The 17396-nt window shown below is 35.2% G+C and overlaps 3 protein-coding genes across 3 annotated transcripts; 2 read left to right on the top strand and 1 right to left on the bottom strand.

Annotated features, from left to right (window-relative positions):
• Nucleotides 1–36: 36 nt before the first annotated feature.
• Nucleotides 37–2580, top strand: LOC144855707 (uncharacterized). Its single transcript, XM_078713624.1, has 6 exons — nucleotides 37–176; nucleotides 475–1331; nucleotides 1442–1587; nucleotides 1814–1894; nucleotides 2092–2327; nucleotides 2492–2580. The coding sequence occupies exons 2-6, from the start codon at nucleotides 497–499 to the stop codon at nucleotides 2559–2561; spliced, it is 1368 nt and encodes a 455-aa protein (XP_078569750.1). The 5' UTR covers nucleotides 37–176; nucleotides 475–496; the 3' UTR covers nucleotides 2562–2580.
• Nucleotides 2581–3196: 616 nt separating this feature from the next.
• On the bottom strand, nucleotides 3197–4761 carry LOC144855708 (mitochondrial potassium channel-like). The gene is made up of 2 exons (XM_078713625.1): nucleotides 4275–4761; nucleotides 3197–4130 (listed from the first exon to the last, which is right to left on the bottom strand). Exons 1-2 carry the CDS (start codon nucleotides 4458–4460, stop codon nucleotides 3351–3353), a joined length of 966 nt encoding a protein of 321 aa, XP_078569751.1. The 5' UTR covers nucleotides 4461–4761; the 3' UTR covers nucleotides 3197–3350.
• A 521-nt stretch (nucleotides 4762–5282) lies between these two features.
• LOC144856149 (uncharacterized) lies at nucleotides 5283–16245 on the top strand. The gene is made up of 29 exons (XM_078714111.1): nucleotides 5283–5403; nucleotides 5757–5824; nucleotides 6168–6348; nucleotides 6506–6573; nucleotides 7023–7145; nucleotides 7389–7536; nucleotides 7802–7932; nucleotides 8152–8271; nucleotides 8355–8518; nucleotides 8855–8944; nucleotides 9058–9238; nucleotides 9576–9772; nucleotides 10030–10126; nucleotides 10209–10391; nucleotides 10549–10703; nucleotides 10966–11026; nucleotides 11131–11222; nucleotides 11464–11640; nucleotides 11903–12026; nucleotides 12154–12308; nucleotides 12573–12858; nucleotides 13124–13300; nucleotides 13392–13499; nucleotides 13763–13891; nucleotides 14279–14494; nucleotides 14735–15024; nucleotides 15134–15215; nucleotides 15306–15412; nucleotides 15512–16245. Exons 1-29 carry the CDS (start codon nucleotides 5283–5285, stop codon nucleotides 16047–16049), a joined length of 4569 nt encoding a protein of 1522 aa, XP_078570237.1. The 3' UTR covers nucleotides 16050–16245.
• Nucleotides 16246–17396: the final 1151 nt, after the last annotated feature.

Raw genomic sequence — 17396 nt, 5'->3', positions numbered from 1 at the left:
ATAAGCATTTTGCGAAAATCTGTTCCATTTCTGACGCGCGCCTCCATTCGTCGTGTGGCATCAAAATACTGAAAAATTCATTTCGCGAAATTTTGATGGACGTTTTTAAATTTAATTATTTCATTTATACATTCAAGAATCACTTTGTATTTAAATTGCAATTACTATTATAAAAGGTGAGTAATCATACAGAGTTAATTTGATCACCTGCCATACCGTGATAAGCGAATTCTAGAGGTAGATAACTAATAAAATCAAGCCAAGCAAGACTATTTTAACCCGGCCTGACTGGCTAGTTGGCCGGTCTAGCCTAGACAACCCAGTGATAGGCCTAGCTTGCTAAGTGTATGATGGTGGATGTAGGAATGGTATGGTAAGACAATTGGGAAAAATTTGCCAACTGCTTATTAAGTAGGCCTAGCAGCCTAATTAATCTAATTATAAATCGTTTTGAATTTTTTTTATTTACAACAGGGGAACAGGTTTACTTTTAACGATGGCCGAAAGTCAAAACGAATCAAGAAATAAATATAAAGTCTACCGGCCAAATCGAATGAAAGACTTGACAATAACGGGTAGAGAAGGCACAATTATTAAAAACTCTATTGAGTGGGCTATAATCGACATGGAAAAGGATGGTTGGGCATTTTTTAATTCAATAACAGTAAACAAAACATGTAAATTTAATGTTGATAATGTAAGCGAATGTTTCCCAATCGGAACAAAGGTACGATTTAATGCCAGAATGTGGCTGGAACCAGAAGGTAGCACCTACACGGATCAGGATGTTCGAAGTTGTCGTTGGATAGTAAACTCGGTACGAACAAGTCTATTTGTACCGATACCTGTAATGCACAATAGTGCATTTAACTTTGACAGCTACAATGTTCCCCCTGAAATTTTGCCATCCGATAAAATCGGAGAAGCAGTGATAGGACTTATGAAACGTTTAAAATCTATCAATGGATTACCAATAACACAACTTGTAAAGACTTACACTAGTGAATTTTCAAACATTCCGGTTAGTATACGAACAGTTTTAAGTAACGCTGATAAATTACGAATTCTTGTGCGATGTCTGCCAAGATATTTTATACTAACTGATGATGATACAGTGTTAGCTTATAATTGCCGGGAAAAAGACGATGTGGACCTTGAAATAGGAAAATTGATACCCGTTGGATGGAGGCCTAGCGAACCAATTACAGTGAATGTTGGACAAAACACTCATATTATAGAACATCCTACTGACTGTGCTGCTGTGGTTGAAGAAATTCTTGCAGGACCAAAGCCGATAACGATAGCGTTAGATTGTGAAGGAGAGTCCTTAGGTAGGCGGATCATCTTTTAAAAATGTATTTTCCTGAAGAGTGAAAGTGTAGAAGTACCTTCAAGTATTGCTTGTACTACACTACAATCTTCTTTATTTTTTATCTTTTAGGTAAGACTGGAAAACTAACACTACTGCAGATGTCCACCTCGGCTGGTCAGGCATATCTAGTTGATGTGCTTGCCGTTTCAAATCCTAATACATTTTTTGCAGAAGGAGGCTTGAAGAAACTGTTAGAAAATCCCAATGTAATCAAGGTATCTTAAAGTTATATATCATGTAATTTAAAAGAAATTAAACTGTTTGTTTACTGTATGGAGTAAGTGTAGAATCGGGGCTTTAGCCTATTCGCAATCCTGCTTATTATTTTTTGATGAAAACTATTATTCATTATTATGATAAAGTATCATTTGATAAAATAGTTAACTGCTGAGTATTGGTTATGTAAGACATTTTATTAGTTGATTTCTTTTCTTTTCTAAGGTCATCCATGATTGTCGTGCTGACAATGCTGCCCTCTTCCACCAGTTTGACGTCACTTTGTCAAATGTTTTTGACACAGCTGTAAGTAATGATATATTGGAAGTACAAGATGTCTTACTAATAGTAAACTTATACAGTAGTTTATTGAGGGGAGTCAACATGAATATCTCACAATGATGGTGTATTTATTAGGCTGTAAACCAAACCATAATACTGTATCTGCTTATTTATACTGTACTACTGGATTGTAAATAATATTTCATATGTTATCATTATAGGTGGCCTATACAGTAATAATGGAACAGTGTCAAGCAAATCGCTCAAATGGAGGTAGTCTAGAACATCTTTGCGATCTCTTTTCAAAACCGCTTGTTACGAAAACCAAACAAATGAAAAAGAAAATGGCATATGTTAAAGGATTCTGGAGCCGACGACCTATGACCCCCGAGATGATAAAATATGCAGCAGTTGATGCACTGTCGTTAGTTCCACATGTGTATGACAACATGAAAAGGTATATTTGTGTAATTATGATTAAAAGCTATACTCGGCCACATAGTCACAAAGTTTGTGTGTTAATTGTATTTTGCCATGAGTCCGTAGAGGGCCTAATCCGAATGTCCTCAGTTTCCAGGTATAAACACCTTTATGCTTATTTTTTGTTTTCTTTCTTTGTAGGTTGATTCATACAAGTTGGCAATCGCGTTATGATACGCTGATTACGGAAAAGCTCCTGAAGAGGAAATGAACATTCAACTTGGCCAGTTTTAAATATTATTTTAATTTTAATACAATACCACGAATTTGGCTACTGTATTTTATTATCGCTAAATGAACAAATTTTAAAAACTAGACTTGTAATTTACCATTTAAATATTCAACCAAAGATGTGCTTTTTATTTGTAAATTTAGCTTTTAAACAAATATTTTAAACTTAATAAAATACTAATGCTAAGGTTTTTTTTTGTCTGTAGATATTTATTATATTATAATACATAATTAGTGAATATTAATTTATGGTGTAAATTTGATTTATGGGTATAATTTCTTTTATATTTGATTCAATTCTGCACTGTTTCAAATACACAATTCCATTTAATTGATTATAATTTGATGAATTCATTTGATTTTAAAAAGTATTCCATGATACTAAAAAGTAGTGTTAAGGGAGTCTATTGTGTATTTTATAGGATTTAACGATCACTTTTACTGACAACTGTCAAATATAATAAAGCTATCTGCTTTTCATATGATATTCTCTTTTTTTTTTAAATGAATGCTGTTAGATTGAAGCACATTTTTATTATTTACCAGACTTCTTTTGTCAACTTGTCAAGATCATTTGTTACAGGCAAAAAACTGCAATACAATTAACACACCATATTTAATTTTATTCAGACATTTATATCTTTATTTTCAATCCGTAAAATAACATGCTATAACGTTAAGTTTTAAATTTGATTATTGCAAACATGATTGTTATTTTGTGAATCACATTGAGTGATTCAACTTACAGCCAAAGTCACTGGAAGACCTTTTATTTGAATATACTATATAGTATTGGCAATGTTAAAGCAAATGCTCCATAGATAAATACAACAGTTGATAATGCACTCATTTTAACCTCCCATTCCAGTTTCTGCTCGGCATTTGCTACTAATTCCTCAAAGCCATCTTTTCCACCTATAGACACACTTTTTCTTAGTGCTAACAATTCTTTAGTTATTGCAGTCTCTTGGCTCATCAATAAAGATTTTAGCTCTTCCCTTTGTTGCAAAAGATTCTGTTCTTGCTCTTCTCGGGTTCCTTTAATGTCCGATGATCCGTTGCTAATGTCAAATGAATCCACAACTGCTTTCATTGATGCGATGTCATCTTTTAAACGATTCAAACTTTTAGAAGTTTCAGAATCAATGTCGGTTATACCGGTTATTTTCTTTAGTTCGCGTCGCCATCGCCAATTCACAATACTAGTTCCAATAACGCCAATACACGTCCCTATAAGAGAAAACATTAAAGACCAGTATTTAACTCGATCTTCCTGCATCTGTTGTTTTTCTTTACTTTCACGGAATGCCGCAGAGAAGGCGTCTAGAGCTTCTCTTTCTTTAACGTCGACTTCATTCCACCAATCTTTCACTTTTTTCTCAATTTGTAACAGTTGATGTTCTTCAGTGGCAATTTCCAGAAACCTAGGATCATCTCGTGGTGTTCTGTCCAGTTTCCGACGTATATCTTTAAGTTTGGCTTGTATTTCGTTTACTTCAATGTTAGCATTTTTTACATGACTCCTTGCTTCAATGTAGTAATTTTCTGCCTGTAAATAAAAACAATGAAGCGGTTGATTAAACAATTGTTAATCCATTCTCCCATCCATTAATATTATGCTAAATATACTAATTAAATAATGTGTGGGCACAGAGGCCAGTTTACACTGTCTTCTTGCACATTACTTACTTACCTCACTGACTTTTTCCTGAGATGCTTTGACTTCTCTGATTCCCATGAAATGTTCGTAAGCAGCAATAATTCGAGAAATGCGACCACCCGAGTCTAGGGCCTTTTCTAGTTGCACGACTGTAAATGATTTAGGCTTTGGTTTAACAGATGTAAACATAAGTTTCTTTAAATCTAATCTTCTCGACATTTTATTGTTGTTGATGTGTCGACGCGATCGGCGGTGGTCTGCTAAATAAATTCATTCCCAAACCAAACTATTGAGGGCGTTTTCTTTTACTAACGGACGTTCTTATTGGCTCAGCTGTTCATTATCTTATTAAAACCACCAATCAGAAAACAGTACTCATACATGCTGAGTTATGAAGATAACATGGCTGCGCCCATTATTAATGAAAATCCAGAATTCTAGCCAAATACTGTTGATAAACGAACGGAAACAATAAAATAAGTAATCGGTAATAAATCGAATAGGTTCATGTTTTAAGTATGGTATTAATGATATCGATTTATAAAACGGAAATATAAATTACGTAATAATTATTATCAACGAATTGGTCCCCTGACCCTGCTGTGTTGTGTGGCGGCGCTGCAACAAAAACAAACATGATAAGAGAGAGCTCGGCCTAGCTTAATTTTTAGTGTATACTGTATGTTCCCAAATATAATTTTATATAATAGGCTTATTTCTAGAGAGAAATAAAATGCAGTAATTACTACTATATTTCAGGTACGTTGTACATCTGTATTTAGATTTTAATTTAGCTCTTGGAAATAATATATAGGCCTAATGGAGAGACAACAAACAAAGAAGTCATTCATCCATTGATAATTTGTGAGTGAGAGAGATGATGAAATGTGATTTTGTATTTTGTCTCTTTTTGTATTGATTTGTTGTGATTTTAGTGTATATAGTGCATTGAGATGATGTTGCTATGCGCTATGAGATGTGCTATATAATAACAAATGAATTAATTTAATTATTTTAAGTACAGACTCAAAAACTGAAATCATGTCCGGTTATGACCTTTTTGAAGTTGCATCCTTATTAAGAATTGAAGACAGTACTATAAGGTTGTCAGCCTTTCACCAAAACGATGTTTCTATGACAACGCTGTTGGTATGTAAAAATGGTAAGTGACGCTTTGTACCCATTCAACAATCTGCTCTTAACAATATAAACCATTTTCTTTTCTTAAGAGTGCTTCTAATTCAAAATTTTAAACAAAATAAACAAGAAATATTTCTTACCTATAAATTACAGTCGAGTATGCATTTTAGCAAAACTGTCAACCATAGATATATAACTGCTGCTTTACTTTCGGTTTCTTAATGAATCATCCTCCTGGGACGTAGCGGGCTAAAGCAGCAGCGTGAAAAAGGTCACCTGTATTCAAATTAAGTTTACACTATAGAAAGCAGCGCCCTCAATGACACAAAAATCCATTACATAATTGTTATTTAAACTTTAATGTAACTCCTTTAGGTTATCTTCTTGTTCGATTTCATCTTTATGGACACAGCCCAGTTGTTAAGCAAATTCCATGGTATGAAGTAAGTATATTTTAAACATATTTCTGTTTCAAAATGAAATGTTAATTTTAAAATGTGCATTGAATAGTACTGGATAATCAACCAATATCTGAGACATACATTATGGGTCAACCTCCTCTCCCCCAGTACCTTTTACTTCCACCTCTCCAATTTGGCTCCATCAAACTCACCCGTCTTCCGCTTCTAGTATAATTCCCCTTCTAACATAATCCTCCTAACCCACTTCTCCTAATCGCACAACTTGACCCTACCTAATTTCTAAAAAACATTATTATTGTAATAGTAAAAGAATTTATTTATAATTTTACTGTGCTGTAATTTTATTTTTTCTGTTTTTAATTAGAACCCAAAGAAGGATATAATCTGTGCTACAATTGATCCGAGTGGAGAGTGGGGTTTGTTAGCATGTGCTGATAAGTCTCTCAATATCCTGCCGTTAAGATCGTTCTTTAAGTTCACTCCCACCACAACTTTTCTCTGGAAGACTCGTGATGTAACTGAAATCACACCACAACATCAAAAAGGTAAAAAAGAATAAATTATATAAAACTATGCTTATTAATAATTCTTTTGTGCCTAACACTCCTAGTCACAGACTATTTCCAATCTTTTAAATTTAATGTTATATAACGTTGGTGATATGACACAAAATCTAGTAAATGTTTTTTTAATTTTTTGTAGGAATACCAGCAGCTTTAGTTTGGTGGTCTCCGTCCGAGGATAAACATATTTGTATAGTTGCAACAAATGTAAGTTACTTGAGTAATAAGTTTAATCTTAATAATGCAATTCTAATTCTGAAGCAAACCCTTTCTCTGTTTGTGATTAGAACTAAAAAGCTAAACCACAATGCATCAAACCATCAATGCAAGTGAGGAAGACTAAATTAGTTTAGATGTAAACCAAATCTTTAAACTATAGTCTACAATTATTTTATATACAGTACATTAACAAATAAATAATAATTAAGAAATATCTTTTACTTAAATATTAAACAATTTATTTTTATTATTATTACTGATTCTTCATTACTCTCACTTGTTCTTATTATTTTTTGTAACCATGTTAAAGAGTCAACTGAGACAAGTTTGCTTCTAGGTTGGTCCTCATTATGCTCTGTATTATTTGGCATTTGTTTGTTGAATTTGAATAAAACAAGATGCAATTTTAAGTATGTAACTGAATGTTTTTGTTATAGGCAGGTGAGATTGTGTTTGTTGATCTATGTCTTCAGCGCGATGTACGATCCGTTAAGATTAACAAGGATATTACAAACTTAAATATGGTGGAGGATTCATGCGGTCGCGTTACCTACCTTATTGTAAGTTAATTTTAGAAATTATTTGATTAGCATTGTTTTTTTTTGTATGCCCATTGTACAAAAATGTTTAACTGTACAGTACTTGCCAAATTGTTAATCAGCCCCTCATTTACAGTATGTATACAGTATACTGGTACCCTGCATGTATAAAACAAAACTGTAAAAACATGACAGTGTATACAGGAATAGGAGGTTAGTTTACTGTGTAATTTATTTGTAACCTTGTAAGAATCATTGTTGTAGATCCATACTAAATCGGGTCAGCCATGGAAACAGCTTCTAACAAGTGTTGGACATGTTGATGGTTCATCTTCCAGTACAACTCTACACAACCTAGGATTTGAATATGTTGTGCGGGATTCTTTACCATCTCACAATATTTTACATGATGGTAAGTAATAGTATTGGATTATGTCCTCTAAGTGAACTTAGTGAGGTTTGACTACTGACACTCAAGTTCAGTGTTGATACTAGCAGCCACATTCATATTAGATTTACAATTAGGATTATGTCCTCTAAGTGAACTTAGTGAGGTTTTGCTGCATATCATCTCTGCCACTAAAATTCAGTGTAGATACTAAGTCTTGATATTAGCAGCCACACTCATTTGATTACAATTTCTATGCAATTTGCTTTCATTCTTGTTTGTTTGATAGAAGAAGGTTCTGAACAGTTTAAACCTAAAGAGTTTCAGCAATTTACGTCAAGTACTCATCTTGACTGTCAGAATGCACATGGAGGAAAGAAGCTTGTCACGTCCTACAACAAACAATCACGCATTTACAAGGTTAGCTGTTAATTTGTTTTCGTTGCGTTTTGTTTAGCATTTCAAGTTTGTACCCATAATGAAATATTTATATTTAGGGCACTTGTACTGATGTAGGGCTAGTGTTGTTTTTTTTTTGGCTGTTTTACTATCTTCTGCTTATTTTATTTTTGTATCTCCATTGAGATCTAGCCACTGATACCTACAGCACAGTAATTTGCCTTTGGATTTATTTTTTAGGTGTTTGATAGCAATATTGATAATTGGTTGCCATTGTTTGTGTACCGACTGCCAGAAAGCTACGGCCATATTGTACACACGAGCCGCTTGATGTTTGCTGTCTCATGCATCAATGATAAAGTAAGTAACAGGCTTTCTCATGTACAAGCACTTAATAATGCTACTTATAAATTTGTATTAAATTGTTTATCAATTATTTTCAGACTGTATTAAACATGTTGTCCACACAACTGCTGGAGGGATCGTCACACTCATATTTTGATCAAGATGCAATTCTCCAAACCTTTAGCTTCCATGGCAACCAGAGTGTTGTTGGTATATATTCATGTAACAGCAATACTTCTTCACAAAATTCAGAATCGGAAATGTATGTACTAAATGTTATTAAGTATAAAATGTATGTACTAAATGTTGTTAAGTATAAAATGTATGTACTAAATGTTATTAAGTATAAAATGTATGTACTAAATGTTATTAAGTATAAAATGTATGTACTAAATGTTATTAAGTATAAAATGTATGTACTAAATGTTATTAAGTATAAAATGTATGTACTAAATGTTATTAAGTATAAAATGTATGTACTAAATGTTATTAAGTATAAAATGTATGTACTAAATGTTATTAAGTATAAAATGTTTGTCTAAATAGTGTTTTTTATTTTGCTTTCATTTTTTAATTTTGTCTTTTTATATTTCTCTAGCAAACCTGATACAAAAGAAAAGAAAAAAGTGCAACTTCCTGAGAGTTGCATTGTGGTTACAAATAAAGGAGTCTATCACTGCCGACCAAGGTAAAACTACTTAATGACCATTGGCTACTCTGTACAAGTAAACATGATTAAAATATTAAGTTATTAACATTTTTTTACATTGAATTGACTGCTTATTATTTGTCTTTATACAGGGTTATTCCTGAGGAATTATTTTTACAGCTAGTTTTGGACAATCCAAGCAGTCTAGAATCAGCAGACAAGCTTGGCTTCATTCTTGGGTTGGATGTGAACCTCTTGTATGAAAAAGCTGCCGATAAACGTCTGGCTGATGGAAACTACCAGCAAGCAATGAAACTATACAATATGTCAAAGGTATTTTGAAATTAATTTCTTGCTTAAGTTTCATAATGTTATTAGCAAGGTGACTTTTTGTTTTCGAAACAAATGTTATGTATGTTTCACAGTGTTCTAACAAATGTTATGTATGTTTCACAGTGTTCTAACAAATGTTATGTATGTTTCACAGTGTTCTAACAAATGTTATGTATGTTTCACAGTGTTCTAACAAATGTTATGTATGTTTCACAGTGTTCTAACAAATGTTATGTATGTTTTGCAGTGTTCTATTTCAGTGTTCTTAACAAATGTTATGTATGTTTCACAGTGTTCTATTTCAGTGTTCTTAACAAATGTTATGTATGTTTTGCAGTGTCCTAACATGCAGCGTGTGACCCGCTTTGCTCAGTATGGCTGCATACACGAGGTGCTTGAACACTGCTTTGCAGCTCTGAGCAAACCAAAGCAGTTGCAATGGGTTGAACGAAGGCAACTTGCTGATTTACTTATCAAATGTTCTGTTCATGAGTTGTTGCAGGGCAAGTTTGAGAATACTTTGAATAAGCTAAGGTGAGTTCATGTTTTCTGATAAAGTAAAATATACAGGTTGAAAATACCTTACAGCGTCGTAGCCAGCATGAGGTAATTTCCCAGTAGAGACCGTCATATAATTAAATATAAAGCATCTTTGCTTCGTCTGTTTTTAACATCTCGCTACGGTCTTGCCTTACCTACAGTAGGTTTGATGTTTGTAATACTGAACTGTATGCCATCATGATTAAGTTTAAGAACAAAATCTATAACATGTTATTTTATTTGTTTTTTAGACACTTTCTTAGTAGTAACTCTGACTACGATGAGGTTGCAACTCTTCGATTATTATCAGATACTGGAATGCACACTTTGCTCGTTGAAGTAGCAAAGGTAAGTACAAAAACATCCACATGTATTCAAATTTGGTATGCTATGTTAATGCTTTACTCATTTGCATATTATTTCTATTCAGATGCGTGGATTGTTACCATATGCACTTGAGCTTCTTGTTGAACGAGGGCATTCTAACGGTGGTGCACTCAACTATGACCAGCTTGCCAATCAAGGGTTGTTTCATACACTTACGTCAATCAAAGAGGGCGCCCTTCTTAGATTGCTTACAACACAGGAACTTCTTAGCACAATTCTTGGCAAGGTAATTTGTTTTTAATCATCGTCTATTTCGTGCCTAGCTTACCTGGATAAACCGACAATAGCCCTTTATCCTCGAAGAGCAAGATATAACTAAAAAAGTACACCCCTCTCTCACTCAAACTACAATCCCTGACTATGTTCCTATGTTCCTCCTGCAGCCAGACCTTGCCACCAGCTATTTATCATTGGTGATGCCTTGCCTGGACCAGTTAGATCAGGTTAGACTTCTACAACTAGCATGTATGCTTGATCCGTCTAAGACTTCTATACACATGCTCCTGTCAGCCGCCAATGACTTCTTCAAAAGACAAAGGTAATTGTCCCGTACTCAGTGGCCACGTATGTAGCCACGAGAATTTATAATTTCGTACGTTTATTGATTGTGAGAAAAGTACAGTACTCAATGTGGTTTGGTCGTTGCCAAGGAGAACAATCCTCTGTGTGAGCCACAGAGCTGGCAAGACCTCTGTCAAAACCTTACCAACCAACTGTTGGCTACAGCCCTTTACAAAAACTAATTTTACAAAAACAGATAAATTACATTAATAAACAAACTGTGTTTTGTCAATTGTCAGGTCTGCATCAACTTCATCAGTGAGTTCTCAAGGAAGCTTAACAAGTGAATCAAACACACAGGTATTGTACTACCATCAGTTTTGATAGGCATCATTTAATATGTTAAAATAGTAAAATAGGAATGCTAATGCTTTTTTTATGTTTTTATTTTTATAACAATATAGGATGATGTGCTTGTGTTGTCTAGAAAATCTCTGATCCATAATTTTCTACGAGTCTTGTTGGTCCTGAATTACAAAAGGCGTGAAGGATCCAGGTGAGGGTTTGTTATTTACATTACAATGTATTGTCTACTGTTATTTTGGTTTTTAGGCGTAAAATAATAATTACCATATGTTGACAACCAGTAGGTGTAAGCAAACAAGTTTGGTGTCAAAATATTCAGAAGACCCATATTTATATTCAATCTACTAAAAAAGTTAATCAAAAAATTACCGGAAATGCCTGAAATGCCTTGTTTGACCATAAATTTGAATCAACGACTATTATCACTGCAGGCTATATAGCTCAGCAGAAGTACTATTAGGAGAGGAGGAAGCAGGCCAGTATGTAGCCTCTACACAACCTACAGCTAATTGGCAACCTGTAAGCAAGCTACTGGCATCAGGTCAGGCACACTCTGCTGCTGTGGTTGGTGAACAACTCTATGCATGGGGCCTAGATGAACATGGAAGGTTTGTCTCCACTACTTGATTTCATAAACTATATATTATATAATGGTATATAACATAATTATATACACATTTAATTTGTATTGTAACATGTTCATGTCTCGTCATGTTGTATTTTTGTGAGAGTCCCTACTGATCAGATTTGGCTGGATGGATCACCCTTGTAAAATATTGTTGAAATAAAATAAAAATAAAGATCAATCGTTGAATCTTAATGGTATACTGTTATAGTCTATTACAATAATTTGTTGGTTTGTGGTTTCAGGTTAGGAATGGGAAACACACAGCCAAATACGTTAACAAATCCACAATGCATACAAAGTCTTCCATACAGAGTTGTGGCCGTTTCCTGTGGCAAACATCACACCATGGCATTGACTGACCATGGGGTAAGTTTAATATACCGGTAGTTAGAAAGATTGTATGCAGCCATGCCTGGTGGTATACAGAGTATAACTTAAGTTGAAAGTAAGTATGTGCTTACACTTAGTGTTGGTTTAATTGTTTTACATAAAGGTGTTTAGTTGGGGTTCATCTCAATTTGGCCAGTTGGGTCATGGTAACCGTGTGACCTGTACAAGGCCAACGTTGGTGGCAGCATTACAACATGAATTGTGTGTTAGCATCACTTGTGGACAATACCATTCCTTAGCGTTGTCTTCTAATGAAAGGTAAGAGCAACATATTTTTTTCACAAGCATGTTTTGAAGCCAAGCCAAGTGCTTTGTCAGTACTGTATACCTATCATATTTTACTAATAATTAAGAAAACAGACTTATTACTTATAAATTGCTGTAACCATGATCCCAATGTCTATTTAAGCATTGTTGTAGTCTAGTTCTAAATCATTAAACTCACATTTATTCAAAATGGAAAATGGCAAAAAAAATTAATTGTCAAATAAAGAACACAGAACATTTAATGTACATTTTCAGGGTTTACAGTTGGGGTTGGGGTGTACATGGTCAGCTGGGATCTGGACACATTGAAGATCGTTTGACCCCACAGCCGATATATGACCTGGATGACCATGGTGTAACAGTTATTGCTGCCGGTTACTGTCACAGCAGTGTGTTGGACCGTGATGGCCGTGTGTGGGTGTTTGGTAATGGCTCATTTGGTCAGCTGGGTCGTGCAATCACTAAAGTTATTCGTCCAATTGAACTGGCCGCTTTGAGTAGGGAGAGAGTCCGGTTACTAGCGTCCGGAAGATTTCATATGGTGAGTTACTAAATATCATTTTACATATTTATTACAATAATAGTACCTTTTAATATATTTTTGTTTCTTAAATTTAATTTAAACTGGTACTGGTTCAGGTAACTGTCTACATAGAGACATCTGGTAGCCATTGACATAAAGTTTGAATTTAGATTAATGCTCCTTTTTGTGTACACAGTATTTTTTTTTTTTTTGAGAGTGACATACCACAGACATTGCAATAATTTGGCAATATAAGTTATTAAAATGGAATTTTTTTTTTTAGGTTGCTGTAACTAGGACAGGCAAAGTATGTACCTGGGGAAGTGACCCTCAAAGCCTACGACAAGTGATGCAGTTTTCACGTCGAAATCATCGTTCCAAGGGTAAAGCTGGTCCTTGTGTTATGGACACCAGTTACACATTTCCCAGACTTGTAGAATGTCCTCAAAGTGTACAACAGGTGAGTACTGTATACAAACACAGCTTTGCATCGTAACAATATTAAATAAGAAAGCTGTACATTATTCATGAAAATATCTCTCTCTTCTCAGTTGGAATGTGGACAGAATCACTGTCTAATGGTCACTTCAGCTGGTCAGTTGTATGTATGGGGAAGAAATGATAGTGGACAGTTGGGATTAGGACATAAATATGACCAGGTATATTTTTATTAATATCTTTTTATATTTATTATAAATAATCTTATTGAAAGGTTGACTAACTCCACTCTCAAAGACTTGTAATAAGACTTTATTTATGTAGAGCATCTTGTGAACATTATTGTGGGACAGGATTGCCACAAGGATAGTGAATGAATTCATATGGTTGTCCTTGGCAATAAGCCTAAATTGAAAATAGAACTAAATAAACTAAACTAAAATTGTTTTGTAATTTACAATAGTTTTCTTTTCCTGTAATTTAGCGTTCCCCACAACAAGTTGTCAGTCTTTTTGACAAATGCATTGTTGCCGTCAGCGCAGGTCAAGGATTCTCGGTTGCTATGGACAAACATGGACTTATTTTTGCATGGGGTTCTAATGACATTCAACAGGTAAAACTGACCTTTTATTCACTATACCAGGATGGCACACCAGTCACAAAGACTAGTCTCAAAAGCAGTGGTGTAACGCACAGGACAAGGCCCCTGTTTAGCACTCCTAAGCCCTCCAACGATGGGTAGTTGCATTGGACTGATCATGCTCTGAGGCCCCTTGAGCTCTGGGGCCCCTGGGTTCCACCAATGAGCGCTCATAGCCGTTACGCCACTTGTCAAAGGTCAATAGTACTTATTCATTGGAAAAATTAAATATTAAATTAACAGTACTGACAGAACTGTAACACAACTTTTAATCTAATAACTGATATTATTAGTAACTAAAAATGAATGTGTTTTATGTAAGTACATTTGGTGAATGTCATACATTGTTTGAACTTTCAGCTTGGTGTAAACCGGCAAGATGGGTCCAGTCCAAAGGGTATCACAGAGGCGTTTGTAAACATCCGCATCAGTAAGACCGCTCACTCCGGTGCCTGGGACGTTTTGCTTCCTATTACTGTTCCTGGAATTCCAGTGATTCCAACCGCAGTAAATGATTGGGTGACAGAAAGATCATGTGACAAAGAGGAGAATGACGATACAGAAGATACAGCATTTGTAAAATATATAAATTATCTTCATGGTAGTGAAGCTGTAGCTTGGTGGCGCTTGCCTTCTAATTCCAAGGTCCTGGGTTCAATAGTTTATAAGCAAGATAAATTATAAAATAATTAATCCATCCTGTAATTGGCAAATTTGTGCTGTTGGATGCGTATGAAATTTTAATAAAATGTAAAAAATAATTTTCAGAAAATATTGCAATAACCTTTAATTTTATGTTGTTTTTTTTTTGGTCAGATTTCCAATGTAGATATTACTCCTGAGATACCACCACTCTCTGGGAATGTAAAAACCGGTCCCCTATATGGTCCGCCATCTTTGTGCTTGACGTTAGAAAAGCTGAGCGACTCGTACGACCATAAACAGATTCTACAGGAATGTATAGATTGGGAATTTTGGCAAGGCGCTGCGATGATCAATGAAGCTGACCTCCGACATCCTCAAGCTTTGTATTATCAGTTATTAGTAATTCAGAGAGAAGGGGTAACTCAACAAGGTGTACACAAAGCATGTAATAAATACATACGGTGAGTGGAAATCAATACATTAATTTGTTCTGCTTAGAAAGTTTATCATACGCATATAGATTTATGTCCTGTGAATTAATAACATTATTTATTACATTTTTTTGTTCAGACTAATAGCTGAAAAGGCCGAAAATGAAGGCGGACTGACTTCCCAGACATGTTTAGTTACCTACAGACATTTACTGTATGAGGTAATGAAAGCTGCTTATGTCTCTCACTGTGTAATGTTTATTTACCAATTAGTTTTTTTTTATAAATATTTTTTTTTTATTTCTATGTAGATCTTTCTCTTCTGGTACAAACAAAAACTACCCCACAATGCATTAGAAGAATTGTTGCTTAGCAACATAAAGTACCTAGCACTACCTTTGACACTGATACTTTTCAGGTAAAATTTATGTTTAGTTTTTTCCTTCAAAATAAAGTTATCTGTTTTTGTCTCTAATTAGAACTAAAATACATAGCTGATTTATTTTGTTGGTTTTAGATTCGGCCATCAAGAGGAGAAGACGACCAATGAGGATGTTGTGTCATCCGTCTGTGCATCGTTCTCTACAGACTTCTGTCTTCAAGTCACCAAGACAGTGATTGCTGACATCAGCAAGACCAAAGGGCCTACAGAGTACACAAGACAACTACTTCCACACACACCAGATCCTCCAATGATGTCAGTCCCAGAAGAAAAACTATGGCAAGAGATTTTGTATAACCTTGGCAAAGAAGCTGGTGTGCGAGAGTTAATTTACATTCCTGAGAATAAAGCTGCAACAATTAGGGAAACATCGGGTGAAACTGGTGTGGACGCACGATCTGTAGTGTTCACTTGCGGGCATCATTTCCCGTTAGAACAAGACTACCGAGAGAGGGTGGTACCAGAGCTTTCCATGAAGCTACAAAGTCTTCCAGTTCCTCTGCCTGCTAGTGCTAGAATTCTGAGTCAGTATTACCAACAGGATGGCTACCATCCTATGGCCTGCCCTGATTGTGTGTTTACTGCTATCAAACAGCTGCAAGCCTCTCTGTAGCTTGTTACTGCCCAGATTGTGTGTTTACTGCTATCAAACAGTTGCAAGCCTCTCTGTAGCTTGCTACTGCCCTCAAACAGTTGAAAGCCTCTCTGTAGCTTGCTACTGCCCAGATTGTGTGTTTACAGCTATCAAACAGTTGCAAGCCTCTCTGTAGCTTGCTACTGCCCAGATTGTGTGTTTACTGCTATCAAACAGTTGCAAGCCTCTCTGTAGCTTGCTACTGCCCTGATTGTGTGTTTACTGCTATCAAACAGTTGCAAGCCTCTCTGTAGCTTGCTACTGCCCTGATTGTGTGTTTACTGCTATCAAACAGTTGCAAGCCTCTCTGTAGCTTGCTACTGCCCAGATTGTGTGTTTACTGCTATCAAACAGTTGCAAGCCTCTCTGTAGCTTGCTACTGCCCAGATTGTGTGTTTACTGCTATCAAACAGTTGCAAGCCTCTCTGTAGCTTGCTACTGCCCAGATTGTGTGTTTACTGCTATCAAACAGTTGCAAGCCTCTCTGTAACTTGCTACTGCCCAGATTGCGTGTTTACTGCTATCAAACAGTTGCAAGCCTCTCTGTAGCTTGCTACTGCCCAGATTGTGTGTTTACAGCTATCAAACAGTTGCAAGCCTCTCTGTAGCTTGCTACTGCCCAGATTGTGTGTTTACTGCTATCAAACAGTTGCAAGCCTCTCTGTAGCTTGCTACTGCCCAGATTGTGTGTTTACAGCTATCAAACAGTTGCAAGCCTCTCTGTAGCTTGCTACTGCCCAGATTGTGTGTTTACAGCTATCAAACAGTTGCAAGCCTCTCTGTAGCTTGCTACTGCCCAGATTGTGTGTTTACAGCTATCAAACAGTTGCAAGCCTCTCTGTAGCTTGCTACTGCCCAGATTGCTTGTTTACTGCTATCAAACACTTGCAATTATAGAATCCATATCGCCCAATTGTCAACAGAAGTTTGTATCCTTTTAATCTATATTATATTTGTTAGCATACTAATACTAATAGGGGGGCTGAATTTTACATGCTGTATATATTTATCTATCATTGTTAATAATTTACAAGAGATATGTTTAGAGACTTGGAAGTAAGAAGCTGAACAACTGACTTGGAAACATTTCGTAATCTCATTTTATTTCCAGAAACAGTACTATAGAGAAAAGAACTTTTATCGTCTGCTTTTAATATGATAACTTCCTTCCCTGTAAAGTGCAATTATTAGATAGAATTAATAGACAATACGTTTTTTGTTTATTACGTAAATGTGTTTTTGATGCTATAATATGTTTTTAATAATATATGAGAATATTTTTTCACTTTTTCATGTGTTTGATATGAGAAAATTAAAACCAAAGGT

The sequence above is a fragment of the Antedon bifida genome, chromosome 11 (genome assembly GCF_963402885.1).
Source record: "Antedon bifida chromosome 11, ecAntBifi1.1, whole genome shotgun sequence".
Taxonomy (NCBI): domain Eukaryota; kingdom Metazoa; phylum Echinodermata; class Crinoidea; order Comatulida; family Antedonidae; genus Antedon; species Antedon bifida.
The sequence above is the reverse complement of the archived record's forward strand: the minus strand, read 5'-3'. Positions and strand labels throughout refer to the sequence as shown.

Excerpts from the sequence above, each read along its gene's own strand:
- LOC144856149 (XM_078714111.1), top strand. The coding sequence starts at position 5,283 with ATGTCCGGTTATGACCTTTTTGAAGTTGCATCCTTATTAAGAATTGAA. Across the intron at positions 7,537-7,801 it reads TCACAATATTTTACATGATG|AAGAAGGTTCTGAACAGTTT; the intron begins GTAAGTAATAGT and ends TTTGTTTGATAG. Across the intron at positions 10,704-10,965 it reads GACTTCTTCAAAAGACAAAG|GTCTGCATCAACTTCATCAG; the intron begins GTAATTGTCCCG and ends GTCAATTGTCAG.
- LOC144855707 (XM_078713624.1), top strand. The coding sequence starts at position 497 with ATGGCCGAAAGTCAAAACGAATCAAGAAATAAATATAAAGTCTACCGG. Across the intron at positions 1,332-1,441 it reads TTGTGAAGGAGAGTCCTTAG|GTAAGACTGGAAAACTAACA; the intron begins GTAGGCGGATCA and ends TTTATCTTTTAG. Across the intron at positions 1,588-1,813 it reads AAAATCCCAATGTAATCAAG|GTCATCCATGATTGTCGTGC; the intron begins GTATCTTAAAGT and ends TTCTTTTCTAAG.
- LOC144855708 (XM_078713625.1), bottom strand. The coding sequence starts at position 4,460 with ATGTCGAGAAGATTAGATTTAAAGAAACTTATGTTTACATCTGTTAAA. Across the intron at positions 4,131-4,274 it reads CTCAGGAAAAAGTCAGTGAG|GCAGAAAATTACTACATTGA; the intron begins GTAAGTAAGTAA and ends TTTTATTTACAG.